Source organism: Myotis davidii, unplaced genomic scaffold (genome assembly GCF_000327345.1).
Source record: "Myotis davidii unplaced genomic scaffold, ASM32734v1 scaffold809, whole genome shotgun sequence".
NCBI classification, from domain to species: Eukaryota; Metazoa; Chordata; class Mammalia; order Chiroptera; family Vespertilionidae; genus Myotis; species Myotis davidii.
In genome coordinates this window covers 319,909-332,567 of record NW_006300017.1, presented here as the reverse complement: position 1 = coordinate 332,567, position 12,659 = coordinate 319,909, and the positions used below count along the sequence as shown (strand labels likewise).

General features: G+C 47.2%; 1 protein-coding gene across 1 annotated transcript in view; it reads left to right on the top strand.

Annotated features, from left to right (window-relative positions):
* OPCML (opioid binding protein/cell adhesion molecule-like) overlaps window positions 1-12,659 on the top strand; it is a 461,714-nt gene that overhangs the window by 442,596 nt on the left and 6,459 nt on the right. The window contains exons 4-6 of the mRNA XM_006776048.2: window positions 894-1,031; window positions 1,417-1,537; window positions 2,052-2,203. Coding sequence (XP_006776111.1) covers window positions 894-1,031; window positions 1,417-1,537; window positions 2,052-2,203 — 411 coding nt within the window. The remainder of the gene's footprint in view (window positions 1-893; window positions 1,032-1,416; window positions 1,538-2,051; window positions 2,204-12,659) is intronic.

The following is a 12,659-nucleotide window of genomic DNA, read 5'->3' as shown; positions in this document are numbered from 1 at the left end:
CCCTCTAATGAACCTTGAGAAATTACTATATTAACTAACCTGGTTGATTAAATGTCTGTTGGGGTCGAGAGCTGCGACCAACACCATCAATCTGAGATTCCTACAGATAGGGCCCTACCCCAAGCCCCAGGAGGCTCCATGCTCTGCAGTGTCTTCCCTGAAATTTTTTAAGTTTCCCTCTAAGCCTCCAGAATACCCCCCACAAAGCTGGGTGTTTAATCCATGAGACCATTCTAGTAACCGCGGATCCATCATTTGGGCCTATCATGTTTATGTTGGCAAGAGATTATAGCACACCTACTACATAGAAATCACAAAGTGCTTTCTTATTCATTCATTCTTTACTTTATCTCTCCTTTACAGTTTGAAACCAAACCAGCTATTTGGCATTTATTTGTATTAACATGTTAAGTGGCCACTTATTTGTTCTGCAGGAAGTAGTAGTTTGTACTCTGTATTCAAAGGCATTTCTGCATAGTGAAAAAATGAAGGTGGCCATACTAACATACTCTAAATTATTCCCACAGTCTTTGTTATATTATTGACCAGGGCAATTCTCTAAAATATCAGATTCTAGTAATGCGCTGTCCTTTTTCGCATGTGCTCTTAGTTTATCCTCATACAAATCATATAAGAAAAAAAAATCTTCTCACCAAATAGTCTAAAAAGTTAAAGTGAGTTGGACAAGAAGGCATTCATCCAAGACTCCAGCAGAAAAGTCCTTTCTTCAAATGCCATCATTTTGGACCAACATGGCGTTTTATAATCTTGATGTCTAAACCCCCTCTCTGCAGCACTTCAGATCCCTCCTCCTCCCAGTTCTAGACATGCATGTGCTCGGTCCCTGGTTTCCCAGTTTCATGATTGTTCTCTGTCTGCTCCTTTGCTCCCAGAAGGCCAGGGCTTTGTGAGCGAGGACGAATACCTGGAAATCTCTGACATCAAACGTGACCAGTCGGGGGAGTATGAATGCAGCGCCTTGAACGATGTGGCTGCTCCTGATGTGCGGAAAGTCAAAATCACCGTCAACTGTGAGTTGACCATTGTCAGGGAGTCGGGGGGGGGGGGAGGTGGAAGAGGGGCTAAGAGGGACAAGCTGGTAATGGCAATGCTGTTTTCTGAAAGACCCAGTTGTCTCCATCAGGAAAATACTTGACTAGATTGCTGTGCCCCATTCCAGTCTTCCTGTGACTGTCACAGCTCTTAGCCAATGGGGAGAATGGATAGCTTTGAGTTGGCTTAAAGTCCTAAAGAAGATGCTGGGGTGAGGCAATATCTTCAAACAAGAAGGTTTTCCCCTAAAATAGTTGGTAATTTAACTGGGAAGGGAAGGTGCCGAAAGAAATCCATCTGTCAACAGGGTGACGGAATGTGCCCTTTATCCATGTCATGAAATTGCTTTGCCTTTTCCTACAGACCCTCCCTATATCTCAAAAGCCAAGAACATGGGTGTGTCCGTTGGTCAGAAGGGCATTCTGAGCTGTGAAGCATCTGCCGTGCCCACCGCTGAATTCCAGTGGTTCAGGGAAGACACCAGGTACCGTGAGAATGGAAACAGGGCTGTCTGAGCAGAGCTGACGGAGCTGGGAGGAGAGGGGTGCAGTAAGGGAGGAACTTTAATGCATTACTGCCTTCTTTATAACAAGAGGCTCTTTTAGAACCAGAAACAAGGACACGCACACACACACACACACCCACATACACACACACACACACACACACACAAAAGAGAGAGGAGGAGGATCCTGGGAAATGGGCTAATGAGTTGAGCTTATTTCCAAATCTGAGGTTAGCTGTACACATGGCAGTCTTCAGTGATGAGAACCAGTAAATGTAGCCTTTGGAATGTTAGCATCCTTCTCTTTTCCCTGCTGATGGGAGCTATGGTGCTTATGGTTCAAGGTGCAGGAACTGGGTCAGTCAGAGGAAAGGGGTTTGGGAGAGGGAAGGCCTCCTGTAGGGATAGCCAGTGGTATCTTAGTTCTCCCAACACCTGTCTGCTGTTTTACTATATCTGTAGAACCAGACCAGCAGTGCCTTCTCTGTTGCAGGCTAGCCACCGGCCTGGACGGCATGAGGATTGAGAATAAAGGGCGCATATCCACTCTGACTTTCTTCAATGTTTCAGAAAAGGATTATGGGAACTATACTTGTGTGGCCACAAACAAGCTTGGGAACACCAACACCAGCATCACACTGTATGGTGAGTGCGGGAAGCCTGGGCGCATGGGTTCGGCCACGTGAGGGGCTCGAGGGACGTGAGGGAGGAAGGCATGAGCTGCTTGGCCTATGTCCATCCATACTGCTCAACCCACCACCCTTAGATACAAAACGCTTCCCCCTGTCACTCTCCTCACGTGTGGAACAGTGGTGTTTCTCTCCCCTGGTCTACTGAAAGGCAAGGTTTGCACCTTACAAAGGGGTAAACCCAAGTCAGAACCAAGTTTGATGGTGGTTGCCATAACAACGCAGAACCCGGGGACAGTTCAGTTGTAGTGCTATGGAAAGATCTGCAAGGTAAATTAGATATAATTTTCAGCTAACTTCTCTAGTAAGAGTCTATGATTTTGAGGGGGGTTGGCTTTATAGTTTTAAGCCAAGTCAACTGCCGCCATCATGATTCTCGTGTTGATTGCCGTGTCATGTCCTCATTCATCGGAAGAAACAGAGCAGCCCTCTGAGGCCTCCTCGTGAGGACTGTTCTGTCCACAGCGGGAGCGTCAATGCCTTTCTCTCTGGAGGCCTTTCTCTCCCACATGGATGGAGAGTGCCCCAGAGCCAGGGCGGCCTCCCTGGGAAGCCCTGTCCTTCTCTCACTAAATCTTCCCACACTGCCGTGTCCATCTCCTTTGTGCCACTTTTCACACCAAGGACCAGGGCCAGCTTGTGAGATTTCTTGTGTGTCTGTATTTGTTGATTTGCTGAGATGTGGTTGGAGGGAAGCATCTGGTGAGTAGAACGAAAAGGTATTCATTTGCCCATGTGCCCATCAGACACTGCAAAAGCTTTCGGCATTGACGTTGACTAAACGGCGTCCACCAACCATCTGAAATGTGTGATCTATGTCTTCTGTTTTCTCTCTGCATGGTGTGTGCATTGTGCTGTGTGTGTCTTAGAAATAAGCCCCTCATCAGCAGTGGCAGGTGGGTACCGCATGTTCCTTCCTTCCTCTGCCTGCCTGAATGCCTATGCCTTTGAACTTGAGCCTACTTCCGAGACAGGCTTGCCTGCTCCACCTCCCTGGCTGATTTATCCTTAGTAGATAGACTTAGGGATTTGGTTTGTACAGTTTAAGTGGCAGGCATGTAGACCGAGATAGCTTTTACATGCACACATATGAAATGCCATTATATGTTTCAGGGAAAGGGTCCTGCCCCACCCCCACCCCCCAAAACAAACAAACAAACCTCTTCTACTTGGTGGCCTTTAAAAGGATGACCATTCTGCGATTTCTATACACAGCAACACCAAGAGGAAGCCAGCCAGAGACCAAATGGATTATCAGATTATTGTTTCCATGGGGAAGTCACCTTCGTGGGAATGTTTTTACTTTCAGCCCAAGGCAAAAAGGGCTAAAGACTTAATTCTAAAACCTTCATTGTAAAGTACAAGTGCTTGGAGTCATTAATGATAATAAATATATCTACTGATTTCCAGACACCATGTTAGTGCTGCGCAGACAGGTCATTAACCCCATTTTAAACATGAGTGTAAAGGAGGAAGAAAGAGGTTAAGCAACACTGAGGTACACTTAGCTAGTGAATCCACGCTGGGCCCTTCAGCAGACGCTGGTGTTTACCCAGAGGCTAGGGAGAGAGAGTGAGGCATTTAGATGAGGCAGCAGGTGGCTCACAGCCCTCCTTTCACATGATCACTCTCAGTCATATAAAAAGTGCTAACCTTTGACTTGCCCAGACCTGGAAACACTCTGTGACTGTCTTTTCACAGCGCTGGATCTAGGACAGTCACAGGCCCCTTGCTCCGCCCACACCTTGGGGTCTATGACTGTCCATCCTTGGTCTTGAGAAAACCACGAGGAAAGGTGGGGTTAGAGTGCTCAGCCACAGACCCTGCTATCGCCCCCTCAGTTAGTGGTGTCAGTGACAGGAAGTAGGGCCAGTGGTCTGCAAACTGCGGTTCGGCAAACCGCGGCTTGCAAGCCACATGCAGCTCTTTGGCCCCTTGAGTGTAGCTTTTCCACAAAATACCAACTTCTGAGCACGGGCCATGAAGTTTCAATCGTACTGTATGTGCGCGCCCCCACGTAGTATTTTGTGGAAGAGCCACACTCAAGGGGCCAAAGAGCCACATGTGGCTCGCGAGCCACAGTTTGCCCACCACGGAGTAGAGCCAACAGAAGCAGCCTAGGTCTAACCACTAGGTGATCCAGGATCTTGTCCCTCTTTACCATGAACTAAGGAAAGAGCAGACAACAACATAGCAGATAACAACAGCAGATATACATCAAGACGATATCAATTTGCTAGGGCTGCCATAACAAAATATCATAGGCCAATGCCTTAAACAACATAAACTTATTTTCTCACAGTTTTGGAAGCCAAAACTGTTTTTGATGATGGCTCTCTTCCTACCTTTTAGATGGCTACTTTGTCCTCACATGACTTGCTTGTGAGCATCTGTGGAGAGAGATAGAGGTGGATATAGAGATGGAGAGAGGGGAAGAGAGAAAGGGGAGGAGGGAGAAAGGGGGAAAGGAAGAAAGGAAAAGAGAAAAGAGGATCAGAGAGAGAGGGAAAGAAGATGAGAGAGAGGGAAGGATGGGGGGGGAGAGAGATGATTGCTCTCTGGTGTGTCTTCTTATTAGGACAATAACTCTGATGAATGAGGGCCCTACCCTTTTAACCTCATTGAATCTTAATTATTTTTTTATAGTCTCCATCTCCAAATACACACTGGAGACATATGGCTTCAACATATGAGTTGGCGGGAGGGAGGAGGTATAATTCAGACACTAGGAAAGACATAGCTTTATATCCCAACTTGGCCAGCCACGTTCCAGCTAGTTACCCTTGCTGAGCCTCACTCTGCCCACGTATGGAATCAGAATCTTAATTCCTGCCTTTAAAGGCTGGTGAGAGTGCCACATAAGGTCATACCTATGGAGAGAGCCCCACACATGTTTACATATATGGCTTTGACAACATACAAAGACGATAGACCTCAGTTACTCTGCTAAAGTTGGGACAGTACTTCCTGGCCTGTCCTGGTGAATTGTCAATAACATGATGCTGCTCACAGCGGTATGCCAGGCTGAAGACTGTTGTATAAAGAGAAAGTTCTGTAGTTCTCGCTGGCATTTGTCAGTGTTTTCCGTGATCCATCTTATCACTGCTGCTCTTCATATGGCTGCCAGGCGTATTGCTCAGCTGGGATTGTGCTTTCCACTCCTCTAGGCCTCCTGTCCACTTTCACTTACCGCACCATCACTCGCTGTGTCTCGCTTCATCTGGTTAGTGTCCGCTCCCCGTCCAGCATCCCTTCCTGAAGGCAGCCTTTCCTGACCTCTGAGGGGAGGTCAGTCCCTCATTATGCACGCTCCCTGTCACACTTCTACATGCTGCACTAACACAGTGCACTCGCCAGCCTTCACTCAACTAATATTCCTCAGGGCCAGCCCTGAGCCAGCTTCTCAGAGTGATGAGGATGCAACAGTGACACACAGAGAGATACCTAAGTCTATAGACTTCACCTTCTAGTTGCAATGATATTTTGTTCCATTCGCTTCATTTCTTTTATCAAAGACTTTTTTCTGCTTCTGCCTATGTGCTCCATGAACATAGGGACCATGTCTGGATTGATCCTTAAAACCTAGCACAGTAGCCGGTCAGGAAATTTGTGTTGAATGAATGAATGAATGAATGAATATATGCAGAGACTGGAGGGTTGGGTTGGTGATACCAGGGACTGGAGTTCAGCTCAGGAATGAAATGTGACAACAGAATAGGGCCTAGGAGTCGGAGCCTCCTTGGAGCCAGGTTCGGCTGCTCACTCTGAATGGTTTTGGGAAATCAATTTGGCGCACTCTGGGTTTTTCATCAGTGAAAGTGTTTGGGTAAGATGTTCTGCATGGTCCCCACAAAGATGATTCTCTGATGCTCTGCCTGAGTGGCAATCGCTTCAACACCAGATGAAAGGGATGTTGTCCAGTTCACAGACCTTTCTGATGTCCATGAATGCTGTTTCTAGTCCTCAATGTCTCCCTGATTGTGCAAAATATTACTTATCACTTACCACCTACAGGGGGCACTGGGCTGAATGTTCTCCCTGCTTTACCTCAATTAATGACTCTAAGAAGTAAATACTATATTTATCCCACCTGTACAGAGGAAGAATTTGATAGGTTGGGCAGATTATTCAGCTCACACTGGCTTGTAAGTGCTTGAGCCGGAAGAAAGCCAATGTGCCTGGTTCCAGTGTCTCAGCTCTTCTGTTTCATTACAACTCACACTGCTTGGCAATGCATCACAGATTTTGGCGGATCACCTTCTGGGTAGAACCCCATATAAACAGTCAGCCTGCTTGCACCTATTTGGCACACTCAAATCTCCCTTCTTCTACCTAAATCTAAGCCCATTATTTTAAAGAACATTTTTACATTTACAACCCATATACACATATACACATACCCCACACACACATACACACACACACACACACACACACACACACACACACCATATTCCCAGGCATGCATTGGCGTTTGCCCTTGAGGACTGTAAGTTTTATTTTTGGAGACCATCTGACTGTGTACCAAGAAGCCAGAGAACACATTCTCCTAACAGAATTCTCACACAGGCACATTTCCCATACATGTCCTACCTGCATGCAGAGAACAAAGGAAGATGGGATAAGAGCCAATTCAGAGAAGACAAAGATAGTGGGGACAGTGGGGTGGTGAGTGGGTTGAAACAGGAAGTGACTAGGTAAACTGTGACAGGCACATCGGTAGGTGGGAGACACCCATGGGTGGATCAGTGCTTGGCCTCCATCTGAGAAGTTTGTTTCTCACACACCAGTTACTGTCCCTTCAAAAGCCACACAGATGGGCTAGGTCATACGGGCAGTGTGCCAACTCAAAGTGGTGTTTTAGCTTGTGTACTTTCTTGAGCCCCAAGCAACTGCAGGGACTGAAAAGGCAGCGGAATTTAGAGAAGAGACCAGTACCAGGAGCAAGGAAAACTGGGTTCTGGTCCCCACTTTGCTACAGACAAGCTCTGCCTCCCTCTGCCTCATGGTTGTCTATAAAATAGAGCAGGCCAAGAGGGACTCCCAGCTTACATTCAGCTTTCTAAGTCTCTGTTCTGAAATGAAAATATAGGGTGAGCAATGGATCTCCAAAACCCAGCATCCTTACCCACGGATATGGTGGCACGTACCCTGTGTTACTGCGAGGAGGCCTGCTCTAAGTCTACGTCAGCTGTACTGAGTGGGTGCAGCCGCTGAAAGCCCACCTGAGCCTGGCACCTTGAGGTCCTGCCAGCCAAGTTCAGCTTGCTGCCCACTGCTCTGCCCTCCCAGAAGCCCTTCCCTTTCTTGGTCTTGCCAACTCACGTTGCCTCCACTGAATCTTGAACAAGAGGCCCTGCCTCCTGGTCCTTCGCGTGCAAAGAGAGCAGATTCCGACCCTGATTACATCCTTACATCCGCGCTGCAGAGAGTGCGACGCGCTTAATGAGCCATATAAATGCTTGGATTACTGGAACCAGCAGGCAGAGGGGCAGGGAATGCAAACAAAGCCAGAAAGGAGGGCGTCGCTGCAGAGAGGAAAACAGATTTCTCACTTTTTATCTGTGAAATCGTAGCGGTACAAATTAGTTACATTAAGAGTTAAGTATCAGGAATAGGGGACGACTCAGAGCAATCCTGTCCTTGCGAAGGAAAATGGCAAAAGACTCCAGTGAAGGCAACATCTGGGCTCTGCATTCTTCCCTGCGGCAAAGCCTCAGCCCCTCCGAGCAGCTACTAGTAAGCTGCAGCCAACCTCAGCGTCCCCCCAACCCCTGGGAACCCTGAAGACAGAGTCTCCATTTCCTTTGGCCCGTGGCCATTCCTCCAGAATCAATACACGTACCAGGCTGGCTCTTCAAATGGGATTTTCTCCAGCTAGAAGCAGCAGTGACCAGCTCCTCTCCTCTCCCACCCTTTGCTGCCCTCCCCGTGGACCACACGGTCCTTGTAGGCAGAGCGCTTAAGTCCCCACCTCCCCGACACACTCCTGCCCACTCCTGTATTGAGGTGCCCAAACAACCACACCTTTCCCCTAAATGGCTCCAGGTGATGCCTGAGGACTGGGTTGAGGAGTGTGAGGGTTCCCCTGAGCACGCCGACCATGAACCACCCTCTATTGCCTTTTCCCTTTCCCTCCATTCCCCCAAATGGGAGGGTCAGTGGTGGTGTCTCCACCCCGTCCCAGTGCCTTCCACACCTCGGCCTAGCAGCGCTGCTCCCTCAGAGCATCCAGCCTCCTCCCGGCTCCGGGCCCCCCATGGGCCCCCAACATTCCACTCCTAGCTTCTGGGACATGAGCAGATGGTGACTTGCTTCTCCCCATTCTGTCTTAGTCTGATTCTAGTTCCTTCCCCATAGGTCTGCCCAGGCTCAGTATGACTGAGCGGAAGGGCCCCGTCCACGTCTTCCAGCGCCTTACCAAGCACTATCTGAGCCTGGGTTAGACTCACTCGGGGTGTTTTAAGAGCGCAAGTCATGGGCTTTGCCGCAGACCTGTTTCATCAAAATCTGCAGGGAAGTCATTGATGTTTCTCTCTCTCTCCCTCTCCCTTCCTCTCTGAAATCAAAAACATATTTAAAAAAAAGAAAGAATATTGGGCTGTATCTTGTAATGGTTATTGCCTAGTAAACATTTGCTGAATGAATAAATATATATTCTAGTCAGTGAGGCATCCATTGCAGCCTCTATACAGTATGGACCTCTTCACTAACCAGAGAAAAGGCAAGTGTTCAAAAGGATTTCTTGTCTTCTCTTCCCAGGGAAGGTAAAGCATTATTTCTCTGACCCTTCCCTTGCATTCCAGCCTCTTAGTTCTAATTTGAAATCTAGGGTTCCCTCCCTCCCCCCGTGGGTTTTTCTTGTGAGCAAAACTATCTCAGACATCCCAGCTCACAGTTTAGAAAGATGTTCACCAAAGGATTTCTTCTTGCAGAGCCATCAAAAGCTGCCCAGATTGGTCCACGTCCTGCTGATAATGGATATGATTTTTATTTTCCAAATCCTCAATTTAAATCCAGGTGGGAGGAGATGAGTCAGAGAGAAACACCATTGCTTTTGGCCGATGACAGCAGCATTATCATTTGTATTTTCCCAAACCTGCAAAATGTCAACATATTAGGGGGCAAAAATGCAGACCTTTCACATCTCATTTCTGATGAGGTTCCTCGTGGCTCCCCCGCACCCCACCCCCCGCCCGAATCACTGACATCTGGCGATTAGCCTGAGCGTTTAGAATTTAACAGGGAGCAGCCAGGCTGTGCTGATGTCAGCACACGCGCCACAGCCTATGGTTCGGCATGGACCACGGTCTCGCCTCTTTCAGGTTTGTGATGAGCTGACGATTTGCATTCACTTCTGCTGGGAACTTCAACGTTTGTCTCTGTGGTTAATATGAAACTCAGGATTGCTCTGAGTCCTCCCCTATTCCATAACAACAGAAAGATGGCTGCCCGTGTGTGCGGCTCATCCGCCGGTCCTCACCCACCAGAGCCCAGCTAACCTCCCCTGTAAAACAGCACCGCGCTGCACCGTAATTACAGACAATGGCAGGAAAGCCCCCTTGGAGGGGGGATGCTGCGCCTTCAGCAGCTGAAAATAGGTTTATGTTCCATCCACAAGGGTAACGCACACATCCTTAATTAGATTTCCCGGCTCCTCTTTTAATCACCAAGAAGATCCTTATCCTTTTGGTGTCTCATTAGGAAGGTCACCGAGTTCATATTCAGACTTAGAAAACTATCCCCATTTCAGAACAAAACTCTCTCTTCAGAGACTTCAGATCCTACCCTTGATCTGACTGGGCTACCACCCAGTGCAAGTGCCTGCAGGATTCTTTCCTTTTTCTTCTTTAAATGCGATCACACTACCACCTGCTATTTTAGCAGGTTGACAGCTCTGCAGCCCACTGTTGCTAAAGAGCCATGCCATGTTTATTGCAGTCATGGAAGGGAAGGGTGGTAACACATTTCAACACCTGCATCGCCCGTAATGGACACTTAATTTCTAAGCTTCCGAACCCCGGATGAGGCAGGACCTCATCAGGAAGCTTGTGCAATTTTCTGGGAACTTCATGCTGAGTTTGGGCACTTGGTTTCCAACTCCTGCTCCTGTAGAGGGAGAGTGAGCAGCCTCCCTCCCTGCCCCCTCCCCCCTGTGACTGCAGCAGCAAACCTGGTTCCTGAAGCCAGACCTGCAGGTTAATTCGATGTTAAGTGCACACATTTGCTTTTTAAATATCAGATGCTTAGTCTATGTAATTTAATGAAGTAGGTAGCCTCTCCAAAGTGGACTTTATTTTATTTTATTTGTTTGTTTATTTTGTTGCTGTTGTTAATCCTCCATAATAATTTTCCATTGATTTTTAGGGAGAGCGGAAGAAAGAGGGAAAGACAGAGAGAAATATTAATGTGAGAGAAACACATGGATTGGTTGCCTCCTGCACGGCCCCAACCAAGACCCGGACTGGGGAGGAGCCTGCATCCAAGGCACGTGCCCTTGGCCGGAATCGAACCCAGGGCCCTTTGGTCCACCGGCCGATGCTCTATCCACTGAACCAAACTGGCTAGGGCTATTTATTTCTTAATGTAGTTGTTCCCTCCACCCTTGACTTTCCCTTGTGGCCATAACACCTTCCTTCTGGCCCAGAGTAGACACACCAGTTGACCATTATTCCATTTACAATTTCTGAAATTTATCTCACGATCATTTCTAAGGTTCTCTGTCTCTTCTTTCTGTGTGCTGAAGACTAAGTTATTTTTGTCAGCATATATGTCCCCAAGATATTTTGCTGTTGTCGTTGTTGACACTCACAGTTTGTTTGGTGGCTTTGCAACATCGTTTAAGCTTTTCAAAGCTATTCAGCTTCAGGCTTGAAGAAAACAGCTCATGTTTAGCATTGAAATGGGTGAAGACTGAGGAACTAGAGTGAGGGGAAAGGGCATAATTACATGTTCTTACTTTCAATTTATCCCTGAAAAATATTTAATTAAACCTGATATTTGTAAGAGCCATTGTAACGAAATTAAATTATTGTTAACCATAAATAAAGATTCTTTACATGTGGCATTTGCCAAGAGTTGGGCATCTAAATTCCCTTCCTTAGAAGGACTAGCCTCCTTGGGAAGCTCTTCTTTATGGTTGGCAGCCTCCTGGCATTGTTTCAGGAGGGGCCAGGGCACTGCTTGTTGGCCATGCCTAGTTTGCCTCCAGCTGGTGTTTGACAATTATCCTTGAGGACCTAATATTCCACAAGGTCTCTTCACTTAAAGCATGATCCCCACAAAAGATGCTATTTGAGGGATCAGCAATTATTCCTCTTCTGGTTCTAATTTACTTAATATTTATTCATCCTTTATTTATACTCAGTGATCTACCACAGCATTTGAACTAATCCTCTGAGCAGCATTGCAAGAGTAGGGAAAACTATCCCCTCCCCATTTCATACATTAAAAAATAATAACTGATTCAGGGAAGGTGACTGTCTTGTCCAAAGTCATCCTGGTAGAGAGGAGCAGAGTCAGAATTCAAGTTCAGTTCTCTCCAATTCTTGAATTCTGTCTTTTCAAGATCACCCAGAAGGAAGGATATTCCTGAGATGAAAGAGATGATCACCTATTTGTTCCAAATGTTTTCTTCTCAGAATCTGCGAGGATTTAAATATATATTTATTCATTTTGTTCATGTGTTTACTGATTGAGCTTTAGACTAGCACAGAGAATATTCAAAGTCCCACTGGAGCACAAGCTTTGTAAAGGCAGAGCTTGTGTTTACCTTTCTTTCTGAAAACAGGGCCTGACCCGTGGCCGGCTCCCAACAGCACCTGTTGAGTGAACAGTGGTGACTTTGCATTGCCCTTGTAGACTGATCCTTTGCCCTTGGACCTTGCCACAGAGCTTGGCTTTGGACCTCTCCCATTTTTCCTGCTCAGTGCCCCACACCCTAATGACGTCTCTCAGCACCACTCCCCCCATCTCACCCATCTCAACTGCTCACTCCCTCACCCACCAAAATCTGACCTCAGCTTTAATGTACTTGGAAAACATCCACGTAGAAGGTAGGGGGTGTGGAACCACCAGAGCAGCAGTTGCCAGGGTCGCATGTTTCCTTTGACTCAGGCTAGACACATGACTCAAATCCGTTAGTTATCCTATAAACTCAGTGTTTCACCCACATTCTCAATGACAAACTGAGAGTATGTGAAGATCACTTAGCTGGCAAGCCATAGAGACAGGATTTAAACCCAAATTGGCCTGACTCCAAAGCTGTCAGGATTGGTTGCACTTTTGCAGTGGTCAGCGATTCATCTCAAAGGATGGTTAGGGCCACAGAGACAAGGCAGTGAGGCCAAGGGTGGGCTATGCAGAGGCCCAGGAAGCCTTTCTCAAGGCCCTGGAAGACATCTGCTCTGCCT